The 12,791-nt window shown below is 56.6% G+C and overlaps 1 protein-coding gene across 17 annotated transcripts in view; it reads right to left on the bottom strand.

The window, feature by feature from the left end:
• Positions 1-12,791, bottom strand: part of Myo9b (myosin IXB) — a 90,925-nt gene that overhangs the window by 64,386 nt on the left and 13,748 nt on the right. For all 17 annotated transcript variants that reach the window (XM_047530507.1, XM_047530510.1, XM_047530508.1 and 14 more), the window contains exon 2: positions 8,668-9,564. In XM_047530507.1, coding sequence (XP_047386463.1) covers positions 8,668-9,507 — 840 coding nt within the window. In that variant the 5' untranslated portion in view covers positions 9,508-9,564. The remainder of the gene's footprint in view (positions 1-8,667; positions 9,565-12,791) is intronic.

Below are 12,791 nucleotides of genomic sequence, written 5' to 3'. Positions count from 1 at the left end.
GGGAGGGTCTCCTTCTGGGTGGTGAAGATGTTCTAGGCCCAGAGGATGCATACCAAGTTCATCGAGTGCCACTGTATTAGTCTGTTTTGTATAAGGACAGCAAAATGCCTCGGGTGGATGACTCTATAAAGTGAACAGGTCTGTTTGGCTACTGCCTGGAGGTTCAAGGGCATGAAGCGCCCCGGTTCAGCTCTGGTGAGGGCCCACTGGCTGTGTGGCATCATGGCAGAAGTGCATGGTGAGAGAGCAGTCACACTGCCCAACCCGAAGCCAGGGAGGAGACCAGGGTCCCACACCCCCGCGACCCAGCAACTTCCCACTACTCCACCTCTTCAAGGTCCCACCATGTCCCAACACTGCCACGCCGGGGATGAGGCTTCCAACACATGCACCTTCAAGGGCAAACTCAAACCATGCCAAACCCTGGCAGCCACAGAACCCTGGGCCTCAAGGAGGTGGATTACACCTCGACAAAGCAGAGCTGCAACATGGGGGCTGGCCCACCACAGTGCCACAGCTTGTCTGTCACCCTGGCGGCGTGCTGTCTGTGTGCCTTAGCTTCCCCAACCGAGGTGGGGGTGGGCAGTGTGCCCACGTCAGGATACAGGAAGGAAGCAGAGATGATGCGGTCCTGTCCGTGTCTGGCCCACAGACGCAGGGAGAGGGGCATGGCCTGAGATGATGATGACACTGTGGTCTGGGTTACCTGCCCAAATGGGCCCAGCCTGGTGCTGTGGCTGTGGATGGAGGGGTTGGGGTGCTGGTGGAGTCTGGAGTCGCTCAAGGTTGGGCCTGTGAAGTCTCCAAGGAGGCTGGGCCCAGGGTCGGGCTGCGTGGGCATCAACCCCAGGAAGTCTCGGGACAGGCTCATCTGGGGTCTTCAGAGGCAGGTCTAGGCCCTTCCCTGGCCTGAGGCACCGGGTGGGTCTGGCCGGGTACTTCCTCTCTGTGTGGGGAGCAGCTTGTCACTGGCACCGTCCCTCAGCCTCCTCGCCCTGCGTGGGCCAGGCCACTATGGCTAACTGGAGGCCTGGGCCCTGGGAGCAAGGATCGGCATTTCATTTCTGCTTTCCGATTAAGCCCCGCGCTCGCCATGCAACACCAGGAGCACACGACTGCTCGGGAAAGAGGAGAGGGCCCAGGCCTGGCTGTGGCGGGGACAGTGACGCAGCGAGTGCCTGCTGGGCCTCGCCAGTCTGCAGGGGAGGGCAAGGCTATTTCAGGGGCATCTTTGTGGGGAAGCCAGCAGGTGATGCCACAGGCTGCTTTATCTAGAACCATCAGGTTGGCAAGAGGTGCCCACAACTGGCAATGGACCCCAGGGTACACAAAGTACCCGAGGTGGCTCAGAGCCCTGCTGAGACAACGGTGCCATGCACACAGCCCGTTTCTGGAGGTGGGAAGGGCCTGCTGCCTCCCAGCTGGGTGAGGCCTTCGGCCCCGCTGCCCCGTGTCCTGTGGAACAGCGGCAGCCAGTTGACTGCAGCAGCGGCACGTCAGCTGACGCCCGGCTCTCCATCGCTCCCTTCCTGTTTTCTGGTCAGAACTGCACGGCGAGGAGGTTGGGGGCGGGCACCTGGTGATACCCTAACCTCAGAGCAACTCAACTTCTCCTTTCGGGGAGCTGAGAGAAAGCCCCGAATGCCGCAAGTGCACGGCTCCCCGCCTTCCGCAGCCTGCGACAGGCGGAAGGAGAACCTCGTCAAAGACAGAGAGGCCGTGAGAGGAGCCGGCCAGGCAGGGTCGCGTCGGCATGGCTGCAGCTGCCTGTGGCATGTGGCATGTGGCATGTGGCCTGGAGAATCTCCAAAAAGACACTTCTAAGACCTGAACCCCAGAAGCTGTGACCGTGACCTTATTTGGAAACAAGGTTTTACAGATGTAATTAAGATAAGGGTCTAAAGATGAGGTCATCCATAATTTAGGGTGAACCCTAAACCCAGGACGAGAAGAGAAAGAGATTAGGGACACAGAGACCCACAGAGGGCAGGAGGCCACATGAAGATGGAGGCGGAGATCGGGTGACACATCTACAGGCCAAGGAACCCCAACGACTGCCAGAGCCACCAAAGGCCAGAGAGGTAGGGGATGGATTCTCCCTCGGTCTCTAGGTGAAACCAACCCTGCCCACTTTGATTCTGGACTTTTGGTTTCAATGAGGATAAATACTTCTCCTCCAGTTTGTGAGAGTTTCTGTGGAAGTCACTGACTGCTGCCCTGTGTTGACAGAGGCCACCAGGAACCCGCATGCCAGCTCAGTTTCCTCATCTGTAAGGAGGCAGCGGTGCCATGTGACTCGGAGATGGTGGTGGGCCAGGACCCAGAGCCTGACACCCAGCAGCCTCAAGACACGGCGAGTAATGAGCCCCCTACCAGAAAGTAACGGGGTCACCTCAGAGCGCCTGGGACTGCGGATGGCATCTACATGCTCAGCGTCTGAAGTTAATTGCGACTGGGCCTCACGGGGTGGTTCTACGGTGGAAGTTCTCACGCAGGGGAGATTCTGTTCTCAGGGGACAGAGACTATGTCTGGGGACATTTTTGGTTGTCCCACCTGCTGGGGGGAGGTGCTACTGGTCTCATCTGAACACAGCTCAATGCCCAAGAGGCCCCCACCTTGGAGAAAGCCAGCCCGGCAGCCCCTGCTGAGAAGCCAGCTCTGAGCAAAGCCGGGCCTCTGCAGGCAGATGCCCAGGAAGCACGTGTGCCGCCACGACCTGGAGCTGGCTCGAGTTCCTTCTGGAACCCGTGTGGGCACCTCCCTCGAGCAGCTTATGACTGCTGGCGAAAATCGGCCTCGCTGGCTCAAGCTGTGGAGGCCCCAAGGAGGCAGTCTGACGAGATCAGGCGTCTGACTCACGAAGGGTGACTAACGGCCATCCACCACGTCTAGGACAACTTGCCAGAATCCCTCAGGGCTACGGCAGGAAAGGAGGTGCAGGCAGGGAGGCAGGACCGGCATCAGGGCAGGAATCACAGGTCCCACGATGACACTGGAGCTGGGGAGGCCCTCAGGGTCAAAGGCACAAAATGCCACAGCTTGTTACTTGAGGGGGGCTACTGTGGTTGACCTGTGTCCCCCGCCAACAGAGATGGAGTCCACACTCTCAGTCCCAGAGCCTGAAAGTGTGACGTTATTTGGAAACAAGGTTTTATTAGTCTGTTTTCTTTTGCTATAACAAAACACCTGAGGCTAAGCACCTTATAAAGAACACAGCTCACTGGGCGCACAGTTTTAGAGGCTAAAAGTCCCAAGAACAGGGTGGCCCATCTGTCTGGCCTCTGGTAAGAACTCTCTGGCTGCGTCACAGCATGGCAGGGAAGTGGAAAAGAAACAGCTGTGCTACGGTGTTGATCTGGAATGCCCCTGAAGGCCCACGTGCTGAAGGCCTGGTCCCCAGCCGGGGAGCTACGAGAGCCGATAGAAGCTTTAGGAGGCGGTGCCTAGAGGGAAGTCTTCTGATCATATGGGGATGTGTCCTTGAAGGGACAGTGGACCCTGGTCTCTTCTTTTTTGCTTCCTGGCCATCACGAGGTGAGCAATTTCCTCTGCCATGATGTCCTTACTGCCTTACCACAGGCCCTAAACCAACAGACTAATTCATCAGGGCTTGAAGCCTCCAAAACTGAGCCAAACCAAGCCTTTCCTCTTTTTATGCTGCTCTACTTCAGGTAAGCTGAACCCCAAAAGCTGCATGCAGAGGGGCCAAGAATGTGGGGGTGGCCTCACCCTATGACAACTCACTCTCAGGAGAACTCACTTCTAGAAGCCAGCAAGAATCCCTCCACAGACAGCATCCCAGGACCCAGTTACCTTGCCCTAGGCCCCATAGCCCCCTTTTTTTTGGGGGGGGTATCAGAGGGTTGAACCCAGGGCTGCTTAACCACTGAGCCACATCCCCAGCCCTTTTTATTTTAATTTTGAGACAGGGTCTTGCTAAGTTGCTGAGGCTGACTTGAACTTGTAAGCCTCCTGCTTCAGCCTCCTGAGCCACTGCAAGTACCATGGTGCCTGGCTAGGCCCCACTTTTAAGGGTCCTACCACCTCAACACTCCTGGCATACTGGGGGCCAAGCTCAGGAAACTCTGGAGGGTACACTCAAAGCACAGTGAAGGTCCCTGCAGATGCAACTGGTTAGGATGAGGTGATACTGGGTTAAGATGGGTCCTAAACCCAAAGAGTGGCATCCTGACTGAAGGACAGGTGCAGACAGACACCAGAATATTCCTGCCAACAGAGGCAAAGGCTAGAGCAACGCAGTCACAAGCCAAGGAGCCCTGGAGCCCCCAGAAGCTGGAGTGTGGGGTGATTCTACCTATGGACTTCGGAGGGAGTGTGGCCCTGCAGACACCTTGATTCTGCACCTGTGGCCTCCAGAACCACAAGAGAACTCGTTCTGATCTGCAGCCCCCTGGTCTGAGGTTTTATGTCATGGCAGCCATAGGAAACTTGGCCATGTCCGGCATGGTCCTCAACAGAGAGGGAAACTGCTGCAGAGACAGCAGGGTGCCAGGGAGAACGTGGACCCTGAACTCAGACCCAGGTGTCCACTGCCCCGTCCATGTCCTGCTGAGACCCTGGGGGCTGGGCAGGTCGCCTCACGTGTTGAGGGCTTGGGCTCAGTGCGGCCGTGTTCAAGGTGGTGCTTCTGGGAAGTGGTCAGATCACAGGGCCTTGGCTTCACCAGTGGATCAATCCACCGAGGGACTCTCAGCAGACGGAACTGCAGGAGGCGGCCCTAGAGGAAGGCACTGAGGCCAGCAGTGTGACCGCCATGATGCTCCGCCCAGAAAAATGGAGCCAGCGGCTTGGACGAGACCCCTGAGACTCAGCCAAAACAGTTTTCCTCTTTTCAGTGTTCTGTCACCATGTTCTGTCACCGTAGCAGGGCTCAGGTGTTCCTGCTTGTGGGCTCCATGACAGTAAACGCCCCACCTGGCAGAACCCTCGTAGGTCACTGCTGAGCCCGCCTCTCATGCACGGCTTGACCTCTAACGTCCTATTTCATCCTGGACGTGGCTGCCAGGCACGGACGCCCTGGACCGGCCCGGTCCACCCTCGTGCCCTCCGTCTATCTGCAGGGAGGATGGTGGAGCCACCAGGGGCCTCCACCGAGTTCCAGAACTGGGATGAAGTCGGAGTGTCTCGGGATCCACGAGCAGGCCGTGTCCCGCCTCTATTCAGAACCCATGTCATCAGCGTCCTTCCCGTGGCTCATGAGGCCCTGCTTGTCCCTCGCCTCCCACTCTGCCCCTCACTCATCCGGTTCCAGTTTCCTCCTGAAGCACATGGACCGGCCTCCCGGCTCTGTTCTGCCTGTGCCTCCTGCCTGGACGGCCACGAGGCTCACGCCGACTCCCTCCACGCCCAGCGCAGGTGCGGCCTGCTTGTCTCCCGGCCCCCGTGCCTGGGCTGTCTGCTGTTCTCGACGGCAGGCTGCCACGTGAGGCTGTCTGCCACCTGCCTGCACACTGGAGTGACAGCTCCACGAGGGGACCTTGGTGAGGACCTGGGCCCCCTCGAGGCCGAGGCTGGACTGCAGCCTCGCACTGGCTGCAAGCAGCAGGCCCCACTGCCTGTGGGAGACCCAGACAGTACCAAACCGAGACCCTGGGGTTTCCCCCATACACGCGTAACGAAGGTTAAGTTTAATTTATGAATGAGGCACAGTCGGAAATCGACAACGATAAACTAGAACGATGGCAACGACACACCCTGGCAACCACGTGAACGTGCTATCTCCTCAAGCTATCTTACGGTACTTCCGCAGTCTCAGAGCCAGCTCTGCAGCTCTCTGGCACCCTGAGCCGCCTGCAGGGCTGCCCTTGTGCTTCGGAGCTGTTATTAAGTAAAAAGACGGTTCCCTGAACACAAGCGCCATGATGTGGCCACCAGATGACCAACGGGGGGCACACGGCGGGACACGCAGGACAAGGGGACGTGAGTGCACGTACGGGGCCCTGCAGGAGACTGCCACGCCACTCAGAAGACTGCCACCAAAACACACCAACTGTCCACTTGAGTTTTTTTTCTACATAAGATCTTCAGGTCGTGGCTGACTGCTGGTAACTGAGGCGTCGCCAAGTGAAACCCCAGGCGGGAGACCACGGCACCTGTGGGCAGTGGACGGTCTGGCTGGCAGACAACAGTTCAGGGCAGAGCACATCAACGATGCAGTAGAACACGGTACCCGCTTTTAAGAAGTTTCTGCAGGGCTGGGTTGTGGCTCAGTGGTGCAGCACTTGCCTGGCATGTGTGAGGCACTGGGTTGGCTCCTCAGTGCCACGTAAAAATAAATAAATAAATAAATAAATAAAGGCCCACTGGCCACTAAAAAAAACATTTCTGCAGAACACAACCCTGAGGCTTCAGAGTACTCGCACAGGCGGAAACAGAAACAGGCTACACGTCCTGGCAGGGAGCTAAGTCGTATGACCCCAGCTAGTTCCATGCAATGGTTTCAGCGAGGAAGAGGAACTGAGACGTCTTCTTGCAGCGCAGGCTAGATACGGCTTGGGGGAGGGGCAAGAGGCCAGTGCTCCAGGGAGGACAGGACTGTCCCCCGCCCTCTCCCTCCAGGGAGAAAGCAGTTTCCAGATCCAGTGATTGACCAACAATGACATGTCCATGAGCAGCTGTTCCCTGCTGTCCAAGGGACTGGCCCAGGACTCCCCCAAGGACACCGAAACCACAGGCGCTCCAGACCCCTCTGTAAGATGGCATCCTATTTGCACAGAACTGATAATACCCTCCTGCAGATGTCGAGTCCTCTCTAGATAACTTACGACACCTGACAAAGCATGCACGATATTATGCTGTATTGTTCAGGGAACCATGACAAGGATACAGATCAATTCTTTCCCCCAAACATTTCTGATTCACAGTTGGTTGAATCCATGGATGTGGAACCTGCAGATACTATAATGAAATTCTCAGCAATAAGTTCTCGCTGGGCATGGTGGCACACAGCTGTGATCCCAGTAACTCAGGAGGCTGAGGCAGGAGGCTCACACGTTGGAGACCAGCCCTCAGCAACTTAACGAGACCCTAAGCAACTTAGGGAGACCCTCTATCTAAATAAAAAACAGGCTGGGATGTACCTCAGTGGCAGAGCACCCCTGGGTTAATTCCCCAACAAAAAAGAAAGAAAAAGAAAGAGAGAGAGAGAAAGAGAGAGGAAGGAAGGAAGGGAGGGAGGGAGGGAGGGAGGGAAAGAAAGAAAGAAGAGAAAAAAAGAAAAGAAAAGAAAAAAGAATTCTCTTGCCACAAGTACACAGTAGTAAGTGAAAGAAGCCAGTCTGAAAAGGCTACACACTGTGACTCCGACTCTGTGACGTTCTGGAAGAGGCAACACCGCGGGGACAGTGATCAGTGGGTGCCGAGGAGGGACGATCAGGCAGAGCCCAGCGGGTCTGCAGGGCAGTGAAGGTCCTTGCGTGGGCTCTGCACCCCGCCCTCTACCCTGTGTGCTGAATCACACAATGGTGGCCACATGGCTGGATGCATTTGTCCACACGCACAGGAACAACAGCCAGAATGAACTCCAGCGTGAACCTGGGACTTCGGTTGACACCAATAAATACATGGACAATGGCTGACATCGATGGCCACAGACACACCACTTAAAGACACAAATAACAGGGGAAGCTGGGGGAAGGCCCATGGGGACGCTGTTATCTGCCCTCTATTTCTGGAATCTAAAAATAGCTATTGAAGAAAAAGTAGAATCCAGGACCCCAAATTCAGGGTTGCAGACCCCCTGAGCCCACATGCCACCCCTGACCAGGTGATGGTGGCTGCGCTGTCTGGAGTCACATGGCTGCATTGAGGGGGTCACTGTGTGGTCATTTCTGCCACCCAGCATCCACCAGTGACCAGAAGGCTCAACCACAGTGATGTACGCACGGCTCCTCTGGGGTTTGGACAAAAGTGACACTGCACAGAGGACAGAGGGTGTGGGGGGCTAGGGCTAGCCCTGTAGAGAAGGCTGTCAGAGGACCCCCTCCTGACCGCCCTGTGGCAACACACAACACCCTCTACCCACTGGAGCTGCTGTGTGCCTCGCTGGCTCCTGTCACCCTGCAGCCCTCCAGAAGTGCCCCGTACGTGTTCTACGTGAGCACGCTGGCCTGTGCTCTCCAGGATCTGGGCCGGCTGGCCACCCTCTGGGTCCCGATTTCAGCACTCCCAGGGCTGGCCGAATCCAAGAGTCGGTTGAGGACTCGCCTGCAAACCAACTCCTGTGTGCTAACCACTGCTCCCCCGAGCCCAAAGCAGGTCAGCTCTACCCCTCCCTGCCCCAATCACAAGACCACTAGGAGCAGCCCCTGTGCCCAGAGCCTGCAATGATCAGGAGCCGATCTTCAGCCTGCTTCTCCTGCCTCACCAGCTCCTTCCACAAAAACTGGAACCAACCCTGGTGCTTCCCCAGGTGGCCCTGCGTGATGTGCAGCTCCCACCGCGTGGAAATGCTAAGTAACACACTGCCTCCTGACTCGGCCGGCCTCGTCCCACCTGAGTGATGATGGACCTGCTTTTTGCAGTGCTGGAGGTGAACTCAGGGCCTCGGGTATGCTAGGTCAGTGCTCCACCACTAATCCCCACCCCACCCCAAACCCACATTTAAAAGGTGAGGGTCCCCTCCTGCCACCGGCCCCCAGGCTCACCTCCAGCACGGGGCCGGCCCCCAGGATGGTCCTCTCCACGCCGCTGGCGTAGCCCTTCTGGCTGAGGGCAGTAAGGCAGTGGATCAGGAAGTTGGTGCTCTGGGTCTTGCCGGAGCCACTCTCACCCGAGATCACGATGCACTGGTTGACGCGCTTCCTCAGCATGGCGTAGTAGGCCACGTCGGCCAGCGCGAAGACGTGGGGCTCCAGCTTGCCCAGCTGCTGGTTCTCGTACATCTTCACGTACTTGGGGTTGTAGATCGGGAGGAACTTGAAGGGGTTGATGGCCACCAGGATGCTCCCCGCGTACGTGTAGATCTTCTGCTGCAAGAAGCGGTGCTTGAGGTTCTTCAAGAGGTTGTCCTCGGTCAGCTCAGGGAGGTTGCACAGGTCATCAAAGTCCGCTTGCTGTCGCGGCAAGAGGCCACGCTCCACCAGGCGCCGGGCGGCGGTGGCCTGGGCCACCAGCTGCATGTGCACGTACTTGATGGTCCCGTCCGCATTGCGCTCCTGCAGCAGGAAGTAGTAGCCATCCTCCTGCGGGTGCTCGTCCTGCGCCCGCCGGGGCCACAGCAGCACGCGGTGCACCGGGGAGTCGTTGGCGTCCAGCACCCACTCCTCCCCGCCCGACTCCTTGACCTCCACCAGCACGTAGCACTTGGTGCCGTCCAGCTGCAGGCTGGCAATGGCGTCCCTGATGACGTCGGACGTGGTGCTGTCCTTGGTGGCGGTCACACGGCACGAGGCCTGGCTCTCGGTGGTGGACAGCCGTGGGTAGATGTGCAGGTGGTAGGCTGCCTGCTCCCGGCGGCCGGAGCTGCCCGCCTCGTGCACACTCATCCTGCCGGCCGCCTGGCTTCAGCATGCCTCCCGGGCTGGGGCGAGTGCGTCCTGGAGCTGAAAGGGAGGTCAAGGTCAGGCACGGTCAAAGCGGTGGGAAGAGGGATGTGGGAAGAGGGATGTGGGACGCTCACCAGCCCGGTGGCCAGAATCCCCTACCCCAACCCGGGCCAGGAGTGACCAGCTATGCCCCCCTGGGTGGGAGTAGAAGCGTCTTTTTTTCCTTTTTCAGTGCTGGAGACGGAACCCAGGGCCGCGGGCATGCGAGGTAAAAGCTCTACCACTGTCCACACCCTCAGCCCCTCCACCTGACTCATGTGGCTCTTGTGAGTGACGTCAACAGACAACTCCAAGACCAAATCGTCTGAATTTGCCCCATCTGGTTCCACTCTGCCCCAAGGTGAGTCTCCCGATCCCACAGTCCAAAGGCCATGACCATCTCTCAGCTAAGCCTTTGCTGCCCACATCCTTCCTGGCCTCTGCTCTCTAATAAAACCTCCCCCAGCAGCTGCCCAGGTGGATAAAGACTTGGCCCCACAGGCCTGGCAACGTCACCACAACACCGGGCCAGAGTGTTGGGAAAGAGCAAGGCTGAACCTGTTTGGAAACTGGGGTCCCCGAAACCCAACCAAGGAAGGTGAGGTCAGGGCAAGCCGCTAAGAAGGGGCTTGAGCAACCAGCTCAGAAAGCATTTGCTTCCAGAACCACAACTCCAGTCTACTGGGGAGAGGAACGTCAGACAGGCCCAGCCAGGGGCTGCCCTGCAGGACAACTGGCCAGTCCTCCCCAAGGCTGTCGAGGTCCAGAGCAACGAGAAAGGGCCTCCAGATTCTGAGTGCAGTGGGGTGCCTTAAAGGGATCCCCAACCAGAAAGGAGACACAAACGGACGGACTGATGACACGTGAGAGGTTCTAGGAGGCTGCCCACGGGTCTGTACCGCCGTCATGAGAACCGTACTAAGGACAGCGCTCACACGTGGGGGAGCCGAGGGAGGAGTCCCGGGAACTGCTGCAGTCTGGATCCCTCTGGGTGTGTCCTCCAAAGGCTCCTGTGTCAGCAGCCTGGATCCCAGGGGAATACAGAGGGGTGGACCTTTAACAGGAGGGCCTTGCGGAAGATGATCAGGTCACAGGGAGGGGCTTAGCAGCACTCTTATGAGGCCCTGGTTAGTCCCCCGAGAGAGGGTGGTTTCACAAAAAGCTGCTTTCCTGCAGGTGATCCCTGAGGCATGTGCTCCCAGGATGCCATTCGCCGCAAGGTTCTCACCCAAGGTCCCAAAGGGCTAATTTTGGACTTTGAGCTGCCAAAACTGAGAATTACAGTAAGCAACCTCTTTTCTTTATGAAGTACTTAGCTTCCAGTACTTTGTTACAGCAACAGAAAATAGATTCAGACAGGAACCTTCTATATTATTTTTGCGACTTTTCTATAAATCTCAAATTATTCCAATAGAGAAAGTTCCCACTCTCCTCTTCTGTGGTGTTGGGGACAGAACTCAGAGCCTCACACATGCTAAGAAAGTGCTCTATAACTGAGTTGCACCCCAACTCTATAAAAGTTTATTTTAAAAAATCACATTTGCTTTTGTAAGTTGCTGGAAAAAGAAAATGCAGCCGATACTGGTGATAGCCCATCTGGCATCCTGGAGCAAAAGGCACATGTGTGTCATGAGTGTGCCAACAGAGATGGCTGAGGATGGGAGGACAAATCAGACTCTGGCTCAAAGCCAGCAGGAGAGGCTGGTATGCCAACAAACGCCTGGGCACACTGAGCCCCACAGGAATGACACAGGACCTCTCGGGGCCCAGTGGGTGTACCTTCTCCAAGAGGACAGGGGAGGAAGAGGGTACATTCTGAAGTGGGGGGTGGAGGTGCAGCTGGCCCACTACTTAACTTTATAAATAAAGTTTTATTGGAAGGCAGCCTGGCCATTCATCTACACACTGTCTGTGACTGATGGAGCCACCCTGGCAAGGTGGGGTAGGCACAGCAGAGACTTTAAGGCGCAAAAAGTCTGCAATACTTGCTATGCGATCCTTTACAGAGAAGGTCTGCCAACTTCTGCCCCAGCAGAAGCATGACTCAGCACCCGGGCCTGTGGGGCAGGGCCACCACAGAGTCCTGCAGAAGTGTCGGGGTGGAGGAGGGGCAAGGCCAGGGGCCACGGATCACACAGTGATGGCAGTAGTCCACACGGGGATGGGAAGCTGCAGTCGATAAGGGTGGAGGGTATTTATTTTGAAAATTTAGAAATATTAAATAACTATAGTGTCCTTCCCTAAGGTTAACAGATACATGATACATATATTTCGATATGTGGATGCCTGGCATACACAGGGCTCTTGATTCCATACCCAGCACTGAAAAAAAAAAAAAAAAACAAATTCTGGATCAAGATACGTAAACTGGTCCTCAGTATCTTCAGGTTCCACATCTATAGATTCAATCAATAAGGGACTGAAAATAGCTGGGGGAGAAAAATGTACTGAACACGTATGGGCTTTTTAATTCTTGTCATTGTTCCCTGAACAATACAGGACAACAGTGATTTCCACAACATTCACACGGTATCAGGTGTAAGCTACCCAGGGGTGACTCAGTCTACAGGAGGATGTGCGGTTCTACGCGGGACTGCACCATTTCACAGAGGGCTTCAGCATCGTGGGACCAAAAGCCAGCCTTCTGCAGACACCAAATGGCAACTGTACTTTCAGCTGTACGTCCCAATTCCTTACCTGATATGTGAGTGCACGTGACGCTCTCACACCGGGACACAGCCGTGACAGTGTCCCGCACTCCACCACAGGCAGAGGGATCCTAAGGTCTACGACTGTCCCTCTGCCCTGGCACTGGATTTCTAATCACTTCTCCAGCTGGCAGATCACCTGAGGGGGTGCTTCTTCCTGCACGTGTGAGCACCTCCCAGCGGCCACTCTTTCACGAGGACGCAGGTGGACGGGCACGAGCATTGCTGCCTCTCGACTCGGAGAGTCCCGTCAACCCTCGGAGAGAACAGCGTGAAACGAGGCAGCTCATCCGCTTTGGAATCCACTTTGGAGATTTCTAAGTGCTAAACACACACCTAGCATGTGACACAGCAACTCCGCCCCAGGACTGAGTTAGAGAAACAAGGTGGACACCCAAACAGAGAACGGCATGCACACTCACACCTTCCAGAGCCCCAGACTGGAAACGAGTGCAATGTCCATCAGCCAGTGACGGGACAGATGGGCCGTGCGGCAGCAGGGCACCATGATGAGGAGGGATAGCTGGTGGTACAGAA

Source organism: Sciurus carolinensis, chromosome 17 (assembly GCF_902686445.1).
Source record: "Sciurus carolinensis chromosome 17, mSciCar1.2, whole genome shotgun sequence".
Classification (NCBI taxonomy): domain Eukaryota; kingdom Metazoa; phylum Chordata; class Mammalia; order Rodentia; family Sciuridae; genus Sciurus; species Sciurus carolinensis.
The sequence above is the reverse complement of the archived record's forward strand: the minus strand, read 5'-3'. Positions and strand labels throughout refer to the sequence as shown.